The sequence below is a fragment of the Corylus avellana genome, chromosome 2 (assembly GCF_965113065.1).
Source record: "Corylus avellana chromosome 2, dhCorAvel1.hap1.2, whole genome shotgun sequence".
Lineage (NCBI taxonomy): Eukaryota > Viridiplantae > Streptophyta > Magnoliopsida > Fagales > Betulaceae > Corylus > Corylus avellana.
Window position 1 is genome coordinate 26394909 of NC_142491.1, and position 13137 is coordinate 26408045.

At 36.7% G+C, this 13137-nt stretch overlaps 1 protein-coding gene across 1 annotated transcript; it reads right to left on the reverse strand.

Annotated features, from left to right (window-relative positions):
- Positions 1-3067: 3067 nt before the first annotated feature.
- Positions 3068-12564, reverse strand: LOC148587568 (uncharacterized). Its single transcript, XM_088512694.1, has 3 exons — positions 12509-12564; positions 4316-4955; positions 3068-3073 (listed from the first exon to the last, which is right to left on the reverse strand). Exons 1-3 carry the CDS (start codon positions 12562-12564, stop codon positions 3068-3070), a joined length of 702 nt encoding a protein of 233 aa, XP_088368820.1.
- Between the last annotated feature and the right edge of the window lie 573 nt (positions 12565-13137).

Consider the following 13137-nt stretch of genomic DNA (forward strand, 5'->3'; position numbering starts at 1 on the left):
AATTTCATATAATGATCAATAAGCTTTTTAACGATTACTTAGTATGTATGTTTTTGTAAAATTAATGCATAGATATAGTTTCACTAACCCTCCAATACGTGACATTAAGAACTCAACAGTGGCTTTCAATTTGTTGGTTTCCTCAACGTTGGCTTGCAAATTCTCCCTATACTGATGAAGTTCGATTCTAGTCTGTTGAAGCTCGCTTTGAGTATCTTCTTGTCTTTTCCTACACTCGTCATGGTTGTCGAAGTGGGTGAACGCTTGAGATGAAGTACTTAAAGGGTAGGAATAAGACCGCATCCCATTCCTCTAACATGACCAGATCGTCGGCCCCATAGCACTTGTGTGACTATTTCTTGCATTCGGTCCTCGACACTTGTCCCCTCCACACTACCTTCCTCTAAGGCCTCACTGGTTGTTAATTCTTGCATCTGAAGCTGCACAAGTCATAGTTGGCCTTAGTTTAATATATACTTCATGCAAGTTTACTATTCATGTACTTCACTAATCAACTTAATGATTGGAGCGTAAACATTTACTTACATATAGACTTTTACATTTGTCGTTCACAAACTCTTTATCTTTTCTTCTTGTATGGGTAGCCTCATATAGTTCAACAGGATTGGGCTTCACTTTTGTTTCTTGTTCCTACACATAATACATATAATCAAAGTTTACACTAAATAATGTTACTTTAATTAAATTATAAAAAAGAGATACTTACCTTTTTGTAAATGAAGTTAACAAATGAACAAGTGCCAACTGTGTGCTTTGTTTCCAATTTGCTTCTGTTTTTTATATTTCGTGCAGACTTTTTCTATAAAATTTGGAGAAAAAAAAAACACAATTATTCATAAAATGTCTTCAAGTGCATGCAAATTATATCAATCTGAATTTTCTAATCAGTATAATAATATATATTTACCTTTCATTTATCGTCATCAAATGAGTCACATATTAGATTCCACTGTTCAGGACCATATCCTGCTGGCACGTTTTCCCTCCCAATAGCCTTAGCCTTGGCAATCCCCTCATCATCGTCTTTATCAATGCCTTCAAAATATTTTTTGTAGTGGTCCCTATACAAGTTCGAACGAATCCTAGCATATGCAGGACCCAATTTATTTTCAACAGCTTTGACGTGCTCGTATCGTCCCATATTCAGTGCGAAATTTGACTGATACATAATAGATAAGAAAACAATGATAAAAAATGTGTCACATTATTTTTTCATACGAAACATATTCTTAAACATTACATTGATATTCATACCTGAACATGAAATAATAACTTGCTCTTTTCCTCAACTGGGACCTTTTTCCATTCACCGTGTTGGAGTTCGCACATGTTACGAATAATCTCTCCAATCTTGCTTGCAAACCATGATGCATTATCGCCTACAGGTGCCCGGTGTCTATTTGGGATGTTTAGCACTAAGGGGCCATTCTTAAGTACGTGCTCACTCAACTTCTTACACTTGGCCTTACCCCTTACACTTTTGACAGACGTGGTAGCTGTTACGCAAAACATGGTAACGTAGTAAGTTATATGGTCAAATGTCTATAACAAACCAAAATAATACAAAAATAACATTTCATAAACATATAATTCATGAACTTACAAGATGCAGTAAGGGCGCCTCCCTGTGAATCCAATCCTGCCACTGAGTGAATAGAATTATTAGACTCGTGTGAAGGATGCCTATCCATTGACTCGAGGAGGAGGGGGGGGGGGGCGAGGGCGCCATTTGCATATCTGTATCACCAAATCCAGAATTGGGAGTCAGACTCTCATGCTCGTCAATAAGGCCCCGACCTTGACCTTGGCCTCGGCCTCGTGCTACTGGAACACGTTTACGTCCTGTTGTTGTCATTGTTATGATCAATCTGCAAACAACTCAAAAACCAAAAAATTTTAGTCAAATTATAACCATATAGTATGTTCAATATTTTTGACAAACATACAATAATCATGCTAGTAAAAAAAAAAATCAAACACCACAATACATGTATATATATATATATAGAGAGAGAGAGAGAGCATCAACTTCATTAAATATGCTAATACACTTTGTACTTACACCAAATGTGAGCTTATGTTTAACACATATCATCATCAGATTCATATTCAGAATCTGTATCACTGTTACTTGAAGATGATTGTTTGTGTTCAGAGTCCTCTTCGTGTTCAGAGTCTATATCGTTGTCACTACATAACTCCTCTTCTTCATCAAAGTTTGTATCATAGTCCTCGTTCGGCAAGTTATCGTTGGCAAACATGCTTCCATCAAGTTGAATATATAATTCATCAATTGCTATTGTCGCATCATCTCTACGTAATTGAGTGGAGGCTTCAACATTTGCTTCATCAACAAAGACCATATTACCCCCAACACATTCACCTTCCTGGTATACGTCATCACTGAGTCTTTCGTCATCTTCTATATTATCTCCCTTTTGTACTGTTGGAATATCATAGATGTCTATATTGATCCACTTCTGCATCACTTTCCAATTACCACCCAATTTGGGATCATCCAAGTAAAACACTTGCGAAGCTTGACATGCTAAGATGAACGGGTCGGATTCACACCATGTACGAGAAGTATTCACAATCGTGAAGCCTTGGTCCATTTGTACTCCTGTTGCACTCCCAGTGTCCCACCAATCGCACTCAAACAAGTACACGAGATTTTGGCTAGGGTAACGTAACTCTAGAATATTTTTTAACTCACCATAATACTCAGTTATTGAGGTTTCGTCCTCACCTGAAACAGAAACACCACTGTTCTGAGTAGTACGAGTTTCTGCACATTCTTTCGTGTGGTACCTAACCCCATTCACGATGCAACCTCTATACGATCTAACATGACGATCAGGCCCACATGCAAGATCATATAATTATTTTGAGCCATTGTCTGCAGTACACCCACTATTGTATAAACGTTTATGGAACCAACGTTCAAAGTTAGCCTCATGCTTTTTATCAATGTCACGGCCGCCTTCTCTTTTGATCATATTATAATGTTCACTGCATGAAAAATAAACGTATTCGTAAATGATCATTAACGCTAAAATTATAACATGTCGTAACAGGTAAAACACAAAGACCATTACTAAACTTACTCCAAATATGAGGCCGTTTCGTTATAGTTGGTAAACACATACCATCGTGCCCTACCAAAATCATTAGCATCCAGTGTTACTAATTTAGCTGCTCCTAACGGCCGAACTCGTTGGGAGAACACATCCAAGCGCTGGCTCATTTCTACAATATCAACGTCAACATTTCTCCGTTCATGGTTCCATCTTGTCTCAATCCCCCGAAGATACCTGGAACAGAAGGTCAAGCTCTCCTCAGCTAGGTAACACTCGGCAATAGACCCCTCTGGACGCGCTTTGTTACGCGTCCACTTCTTATATCTTCCAAGTTCTCTTTCGAACGGATACATCCAACGGTTTTGTACCGGACCGGCAAGCTCGGCCTCCTGAGGTAAATGAAGTGCTAGATGGATCATAACATCAAAAAAAGCTGGCGAAATATTTTTTTCCATTTTGCATAAAATTATTACAATGTCGACTTTCATTTGTTTCAGGATATCAACTTTCAACGTCCGTGCACATAACTGCGTAAAAAAGGTACTCAACTCGGTCAATGTTGTTCGTATTTCCGACGTAGAGAAATTTCGAATTGCAATAGGAAGCAAGTGCTGTAAGAAGACATGACAATCGTGGCTTTTCATACCCGAAATTTTACCAGGAAGGTTGTTCACACATCAACCAATGTTAGATGCATACCCGTCAGAAAATTTAACACCTGACAACCACTCACATAAACTCTTCTTCTCATCTCTTGCCAATGTGTACTTCGCAAGTGGCATCCTATAAGTTTCACCATTTGGCTGCACATGCAATTCTTTACGTATACCCATCAACTGTAAATCTCTTCGTGCCTTGACTGTGTCCTTGGTCTTCCCATCAATATTCATCAACGCACATAAGATACTTTCACATATGTTCTTCTCAATATGCATTACATCTAAATTGTGACGTACTTTCAAACTTGACCAATAAGGCAACTCAAAGAAAATACTTCTCTTCTTCCAATTCAACACAACATCTGTGTACTTTCTCTTTCTCCCGCTTGTTTTTCGAAATTGTAAACCCTCAGCATCCCTTAGCTGTTTCAACAATTGAGTTGCAGACAATTCTTCAGGTTCCAATCTATGCTCCTTTATACCATCGAACAAATCTCCTCTTTTACGCCATGGATGCTCTTGAGGAAGCCACCGACGATGACACATGAAGCACACCTTATGCCCATACTTCAAATACCTGAATGATGTATCCTTATTACATACTGGACATGCAAGATTTCCATTTGTAGACCACCCAGATAATTTTCCATATGCGGGAAAATCATTTATAGTCCATAGTAATGTCGCATGCAATTGAAATGTCTCTTTCTTTGATACATCGTACATGCATATGCCTTCATTCCATAAATCTTTCAAGTCATCAGCCAATGGGCGCAAATATACATCAAGATTCTTTCCGGGATCTGAAGGCCCAGGGATAATAAGGGACAACATCAAATTTGGACTCTTCATACACATCCACGGAGGGAGATTGTACACCGTTAACATTACTGCCCATATGCTATATGTTGTACTCATATTACCATATGGGTTGAAACCATCACTTGCTAAACCAAGCCACACATTACAGGAATCACTTGCAAACCACTCATGTCTTTTATCAAACTCTTTCCATACAATAGAATCGGCAGGGTGTCTGAGAGTATTGCCATCATCTTCTCGACCTTCTTTGTGCCACCGCATTTCCTTGGCCATTTCTTTTGTCATAAACAACCGTTGTAACCTTGATTTTATTGGGAAATACCGTAAAACCTTTTGAGGAATATTACTTTTTTTGCCTTTGCCATCAATCCATCTTGAATTGTTGCACTTTGGGCATACCACTTTGTCTACATGTTCTTTCCAAAAAAGCACACAACCATTCATGCATGCGTGTATCTTATCGTAACCGAATCCCACGTGTCGCCTAAACTGTATTGCTTCTCTATACGAGCGTGGCAATATCTCTCCATCTGGGAGGGCCGTCTTTATCAAGTCAATCATCATATCAAATGCCTTGTTACTCATGTTGCAGAACGCCTTTATATGAAGCATCTTCAGTACAAAAGCAATTTGTGTAAATTTCTTGCAGCCTGGATAAAGTTCTCGTAAACCATCTTCCCAAAATCGGTAGAAGGAGCTTGTTTGTTCGTGATCATCAGTTGTGGGGCCCTGTGAAGTAGAGGATTCTCCGATGTTAGCATCAACAAATGTCCCCATACATACATCGTCTAACAATTCTTCAACTGCATCAACCTCCTCCATCATTTCAGTTGTATGTGTGTGCATGTTTGTAGAAGTGTTTACCCTAAAATGATCTTCTTCCCCGTGAAATATCCATCGAGTGTATGTCGGAGTAAATCCATTTATATACAAGTGACCCTTCACCTCGCTAATATGAGAATAATATCGATTTGCACAATCACGGCATGGACACTTTGTCATATCACGTGAATCAACTGATTTAACTGCCATTTCCATGAATTCTTCCACACCTTTTTGAAATCGCTCTGAACATCGAGTACTTTCCCGCATCCAACTCCTATCCATATTGATGTCCCTATTAGAGGTTATTCGTTACGTACATGTACGCACACAAGGGAATTAGAAGATCAGATTCTTAAGAATTAATAAAAGTAAATGGGAGGTCTGTTCTCAAGTATTGATGCTAGCTCAATGCCATGTTACCTAACAAAATATTCTAGAAGTGGGTTAGTAGTTTAGAACAAATTTCTATCTGTAATTTATTTACTTGTTTAGCTCAATGACAGTTTTACATTTTTTACCATTGTTGTTAGCTTTGATATTTATTATAGAATTTTGTCTTGCTTCAAGTTTACTGTGCTACTTTCTTATTGAACTTAAATGGAAAAGACAATACAATCATGTACTATACCAACTTTGATAACATAAGTTGATGTGAACTAGAAAATTAATAACATAATCCTAATATAAGAATAAGACTTAATAGTAATAAACAAGTAATAATAAGAGAAGAAGCAAGGTTTAATAGGTTACAAGAGAAGAAGAGAGGTTTAATGCAACCACAAGAGAAGAAGGGAGAGATGCAGTGGGAATACAAGTTTTCAGACGATCACGTGTGCGATCGATTGCACCACCAGAGAGGTTTTACTTGTAGTGAGTGCGATCGATCGCACTATCAGGGGCTTCAGCACGTAGTGCGATTGATCGCACCACCAGAGAGGTTTTACTTGTAGTGAGTGCGATCGATCGCACTATCAGGGGCTTCAGCATGTAGTGCGATCGATCGCACCACCAGAGAGGTTTTTACTTGTAGTGAGTGCGATCGATCGCACTATTAGGTATCCCACAAACAAGTTAGTTTATGCATTACTCCAATCAACACATATCTCTACAAACCCCACATTTATACAGGTAAACAATTAATGACATGGCTATACATGACCGTGTGTGCACCCACCCACCCGTGCATATGAATACATACACATAAAAACATGTAAAAACCACTAATCAAACATTTACTTCTATACGTACATTTTTCCTTCTGCCACTATCCAACAATCTGAAGCCAACACTTGTTGAGATTAAGACCCTCTATATTTTTTACCCTAAAAGTGCTGCAAAGGGTAATATAGCTCTTATTACAAGTTCCTCACAAACTGATGTGGTAGTCCACATGGCACTCTTATATGGACTACCACATTAGTTACTAAATAATTAAATTTAGTTGTCAAATTTTGTTGCTTAATTTTTTCAGTCATGTTGGTACCACGTGGCACTTTGGGTCTACCAAGTTGCTTTTTTTATACGTAATTCAATCTTATTCAAAGCGTAAAGGCTACAATCCTAGTACACAAAAAGTATACAAGAGAAACCCCCTACTATAGTAAAAAAGAACAAAACTCCAAAAAATCAAGATAAGTAGAAAATGGCAGACTATTTATCGCCGTCATCCATGTGTAAAGTGATTTGAACATAGTATTTTTCAGCTCTAACACCTAAGTATCTTGATCTTCAAAGCTCTTTACATTCCGCTCTCTCCAAATACAACATTAAACATAAATGAGCCAACCTCCAAACTTCCAAAACATTACAACTTTCCATTTGTCCCCTCCAACTCACCAACAATTCTCTCACGCTTTCAAGCAAGACCCAAACAATGCCAAACAAAAGGAAAAGCGAACTCTATATTTCTCTTTCTATTTCAAAAATGGAGAAATAATATGATCAATAGATCCCTCACTCTTCTTGTACATACAACACCAATCCACCACCATGGTGTTCCTCTTTCTCAAATTATCCAAAGTCGAGATTTTCCCTAAATGCCGCCGTCCACACAAAGAATGTCACTTCTTTTTTTTTTTGATAAGTATAAAAATTTAAAAATTTAAAAAGAAGTGACATTCTCCACACAAAGAATGTCACTTTTAAGGGACCCTCAACATACTCAAATACTCTTCCAAGGAAAATGAGAACTTACAAGAATGGATAACACATGATAGAATGACTTCAGTTCAAACTTTCACCTTTTGGTGGTGATCCAACAAATTCCATCCTCTCCTCCTTGCTCACTCTATTAGAATACAACAGCTCAAAGAAAGAGTATTTGAGTTCCATATGTTATGGAAAAGTATATGTTCCAATGTACATTTCTTTTTCGGAATTGTATATAATCCACCACCCACGCATCCTTACAATGTGCAATACTAAACAAATCCGGATAGGAAATCTCCAAGGGTTGCTCCCTACACTAGAAGTCATGCCAAAACCTCACCTTGGACCCATCTTCCACCTCAAATCTAACAAATCTAGAGAAAAAAATATCATCTCCTCCTTATATATTTCCACACTCCCAGTCCAAAGAGCCCCCACAACTTAAAAGCTATCCCAGCCAATAACCTGTTTTTATTCTCTTTTTCAGTTCTGATGATTTGCTAGAGAATAAAACCATAGCCACAAAGACTAAGGCTTCAACATGACTATAGCAAATCTTACTAGCTTCTCCTTTTGTTTTTCTATTACTATAACTAGCTCATTCATTTTGTAGAGCTATAACTATCTATTCTCTTACATTTGGGCCAACAACAAAACTGTTCAAGATGTTCTTGGCATCCGCGAGGTATGTAAATATTTTAAAGAAAAAAATCAAATTAAGTTATTAGGGTTTTCGTGCAATTTCAATTTTGACAATTAAATCTTTAATTTTTTTATCTACTTTTAAATGTCTCTCTGTCAATATGTCATCCAATTAATTAACCATATGTTACATCAAACTAATCAAATAATACAACATGGCTCTAGAATGTTAATTTACAGGTAATGTCATAAATTTTATTTTTCATATATCCTCCCCAATTTGCAGTACTATTAATTACCCTGGCCATGAATAGTTAGGGGTGGCAACTTCTTGTGTTTCGAGTTCGGGTTGTGTCAAGGTATGCGTATAAGACTATACGGATCAACCCTAATTTTACACATTTAATTAAACGAGTCAGACTTTTTAATTATAACTCGCTAAATCCATGTTGAGTTTGTGTCGGGTTTGCAGGTCATGTCATAAATGAATGACCTTTATGAATGGGGATAATAAACAAAGTTTTAGATGTGTATTTTTCTTATTGCTTGTCTTGCATACTACACACTTTGTTCAAGAATGATCAATTTCTCTCTTCTCTTCCTACATTGTTAATGTTTTGGGTTTGAAGTTTAACAATCTCTAAGAAGGAAAAGAAAAACAAAAGTTTTGTAGTATATCTGTTTGTTCAATCAAATACATAGTTATATTAATGGTCCTCTATTTAATTGTTATCTCTTGGTTTAGAGTAAGTTCCATCTAGAACATGCTTAAATATACTTATGTTTCTCCTCTACCTTGTTTAGATTAGTTAATGTGTGATCCCTTGAACAAAAATCACTGATTTGCAACACATAAATAGCAACCATTACACTAGAAAAAAACGTTGGTGCCACATAATTTACTGCATGTTCACGTTGTTTGTCCTTTAATATAGTGACTTAATTGTGATGCAGGTTCATTGATTCATGATTTTAAACTGATTTGTTTCAATTTGAACAAGTATGCTTAGGATTACTGCATTTCTGTCATGCATCATACCAGACATAATTTATCTTAGAACTCCCGAATTTCAAACATAGGTGAATGTTATACTACCTTTGGGCAACATATGAATCATTTCAATTGTAACTTTCATGTGGTTGACCACAAAATGTAAAACTCTCTTGTATAGATGGTATGTGAACTTGTAGCCATTTTAGAGAGATTAAAAAGGAAAAATTCTGTTTGGACCCTTTGATAGTTTAGAATTGATTCCGAAAAGAATGATGGGATATATAAGTTGCACTAGTTGGGTTGTTTTGGCATGGGGTTAGCACTTTTAGAAACAATTTAAAATCATATTGTTTTGTGTTTCACCTAGTACCTTACTCTCATTTCAGCTTTGGTTATGTGTAGTTTCTATCTTTTGATGGAATGGTTTGTGAAAAAGAAAAAAAAAAACAAATTAATAAAAAAACTCTCCAATTTTTTTTGAGTTCTGTATATGCATGCTTGAGATAGTTTTTGCTAATTCTTATTCCTCTAAACTATTGATAAATATGAATATTTTTTTCTTTATTTTTCTGTATCTCACATTTTAAGTTAGCCTTTTTACACTTATTTGTACTCTGTACCAATAAAGGGCTATACTCTACAGGTTAGTAAATTTGCCATCAAGAAATCAATTGGATTTTCTCCAGAGACAGCAATAGACAACAAAATGAAGAGCAAAATTGAATAAATTTACACCCAACACAAGCTTGAAATGATCAAATATTAGCCTCCTACTATGTTTGAAAATATCCCAATACTAAAAATCACAGTAAACAGTATAGAAACCACAAAAATCAACCATTTTAGATGCAAAATAGAAAGAGAAGAAGAGAGGAGAAACTCATTTAAGGTTTTCAAGGGTTAGGAAAAACTCATACCGGAGAGAAAGTTACAGGAGAGCGTTAAGTGCGTCGGAGTGAGAGCTGGCAGAGAGAGGTGCGCCGGAAAGAGAGTTGCCGGAGAGAGAACCTTGCACCGGAGTACTGAGTGAGAGAGAGCGATCGAGAGAGAGAGAGAGTGAGAGTGAGAGTGAGAGCACTGATATTAGCTGCAGCTCATGTACGTGGTCGTGGGATTTGGTAAACAAATTTCCTCCGAAAATTTGAGCACCCGCCAGTTTTTACCAGATGGCGGCAAATTATTTGGTGTAGCTCAATTAGTGGCTATTTGGGGCATTTTTCTTTAAAAAAAAAAAAAAATTGAGAAAAATATAAAAAAAAAAAAGGCTCCAAAATAAATGAGAAAAATATAAAAAAACATGAAGCAAGTTGTAATTTATTTTTTGAAAAAAATTTCGTTTTTTTTTCAATTATTTTATTATTTATTTGTTAAAATAATAGGGGTATTATATGAATATTAAAAATAAGTGGCATTTTTATACAATTTGGTTGTTCGGGAGGCTACTTTAGTATCTTTTTATAATTTTCCAAAAAAAAAATTATACTACAAATTTTTAAATTTTTATTTATTTGTAATTTTTCTCTTATAATATGTTTTTATTATTATAATATTAACTAAAAATTTCCGTTCATAAAATTTTAATGATAAAGATCATTAAGTTGATATTTCTCTTATAATTAGTCATAAAATAATACAAAATCTCAAGATAATATAAGATCAATATAACTAAGGCACTAAGATAATATAAAAAGCTAATAGTTCAATTGAATGTTGGATTGAACCTTCGAATGTTCGATTGAACCTTCAATTGTATCTAGTTTGATGTATCAATTGATCATACCATAGTCAATGGAACTAATTCATTAGGATCGCTCGGATGTTTGATCGAACATTTAATCCAATCACAATCAATCAAACTAATTAAGTACGATCGATTGGACATTTGATTCTATCATGATCAATCGAAGTAATTCATTACGATCGATCAAATGTTTGATCGAACGATTGATCCTATCACGATCAATCGAACTAATCTATTAGAACCGATCAGATGTTTGATTGATCATTTAATCATATCACGATCAATCAAACTAATTCATTATGATCGATCGGATGTTTGATCGAACATTTAATCATATCACGATCAATCGAACTAATTCATTATGATCGATCGGATGTTTGATCGAACATTTGATCCCATTACGATCGATCAGACTAATATGTAATAGCATCGATCAGAATTGATTTTATCAAATGTTCGATTGAACCTTCAATCATGTCAAGTTGTATTGATTGTATCCCGATCAATTTAAGTAATGCACTAATATAATATAAAATGCTTAGACTTCAATTCAATGTTCGATCGAACATTTAATTTGTTTGATCATTTGATCTTATCACGATCGATCGATCAAATGCACTAGGTAGGACCAATCGGATATTTGATCAAACCTTCAATTTCAATTGTTTCAATCATTTGATCTTATCACGATCAATCGAACTAATTCATTATGATTGATCGGATATTCGATCAAACCTTCAATTTCAATTGTTTCAATCATTTGATCTTATCACGATCAATCGAACTAATTCATTATGATTGATCGGATATTCGATCAAACCTTCAATTTAATTGTTTCAAGTTTCATCGATCATTTGATCCTATCATGATCGATTGAACAAATGTACTATGATCAAACGGATGTTTGAATGAACCTTTAATTTCAATTGTTTCAATTTTGATTGTCACTTGATCCTATCATTTCATTGTATCACTATCAAAGTTGTTGTACATTATGCAATAAAAATTAAAATAAAATTAAAATAAAAAAAATTATATATATATATTATATATAATTTACATTCTGCCTCTCTTTTAACATTCTGTTACTGCGATTGATCACATCTTGGGTGCGGTCGATCGTAGTAACAGAAACAACACGCCCATATGCTGGCCGTGTGCGATCGATCGCACTCGGCCAGCACATCACGTGACCTATTTTAGGTCACTTTCCCCCCACACCCGCATATTTTTCTTCTCCAAGCAGCACCCACCTCCATCACTCCTCCACCATTTTTCACCACCTCTACCACACAGCCACCACACGGTTCTCTTCTCCGGCAACCATACCAGGTATTTTTCACCACCTCTAATTTACACTCCATTCCCCATTCCCATCAACACCCCAACCCTGATCACTTCCCCAACTTTTTTTTTTTCTCATATTTCTGCAATTGTGGGTGTTCATCCACCCACATTGCTTTGTTGTGGTTGGATTTTGCTGTTTTTGCAGGGGGTTTTGAGCGGAGTTGCTTTGTTTTTCAATTTTGGCTATCTCTAGTGCACACCAAGTGTTTGTCAAAAGTCCCCAGTCAACCTCATCATGCCAAGAGCTCGAGCTTCGTCCTCCCGAGGGTCCGATACCCGAGCCATTTGTCCCCCGCCCACTTTTGAGGAGCGGGAGTTGCTATTTGAGACCATCTTCGCCATTCGCGAAGACTTTCAAAATCTTGAGGTGACTCAATGGGCGGTCACCGAGTTCAAGCGACGGGGGCTCAACAAGCTTTTCAAGCCGGTCACCACCACTGCCTACAGAAAATTGGTGATCGAGTTCTATGCCAACCTGTCGCATGACTGCAACAACGTGGCGGCCCTCTCTTCCAAAGTGAAAGGCAAAGCTATTGACGTAACACGGGCCGACATTGCTGCTGCCCTTCAATGCAATCATGAGCACCCTCCAGAAGCCGCACAACTTGCTGAGCAACCGGCCAGATTCTACGTGGTGGAAATCATTGAGGACATGTGCGATGGGCAATATGCCGATTCCCATCATAATGCCGGCAGCCGATCGAAGCTACCTCAACGGCTTTGGTTTGTGGACTCCATATTACACCGTAATGCTTTTCCCTTGGGGCACAAATCTCAGACGGGGGATCAATTTCTTCAAACACTCTACGCCTTCCATAAAGATGCTTGGTACTCCATTCCCGACATAATTTGGAACCA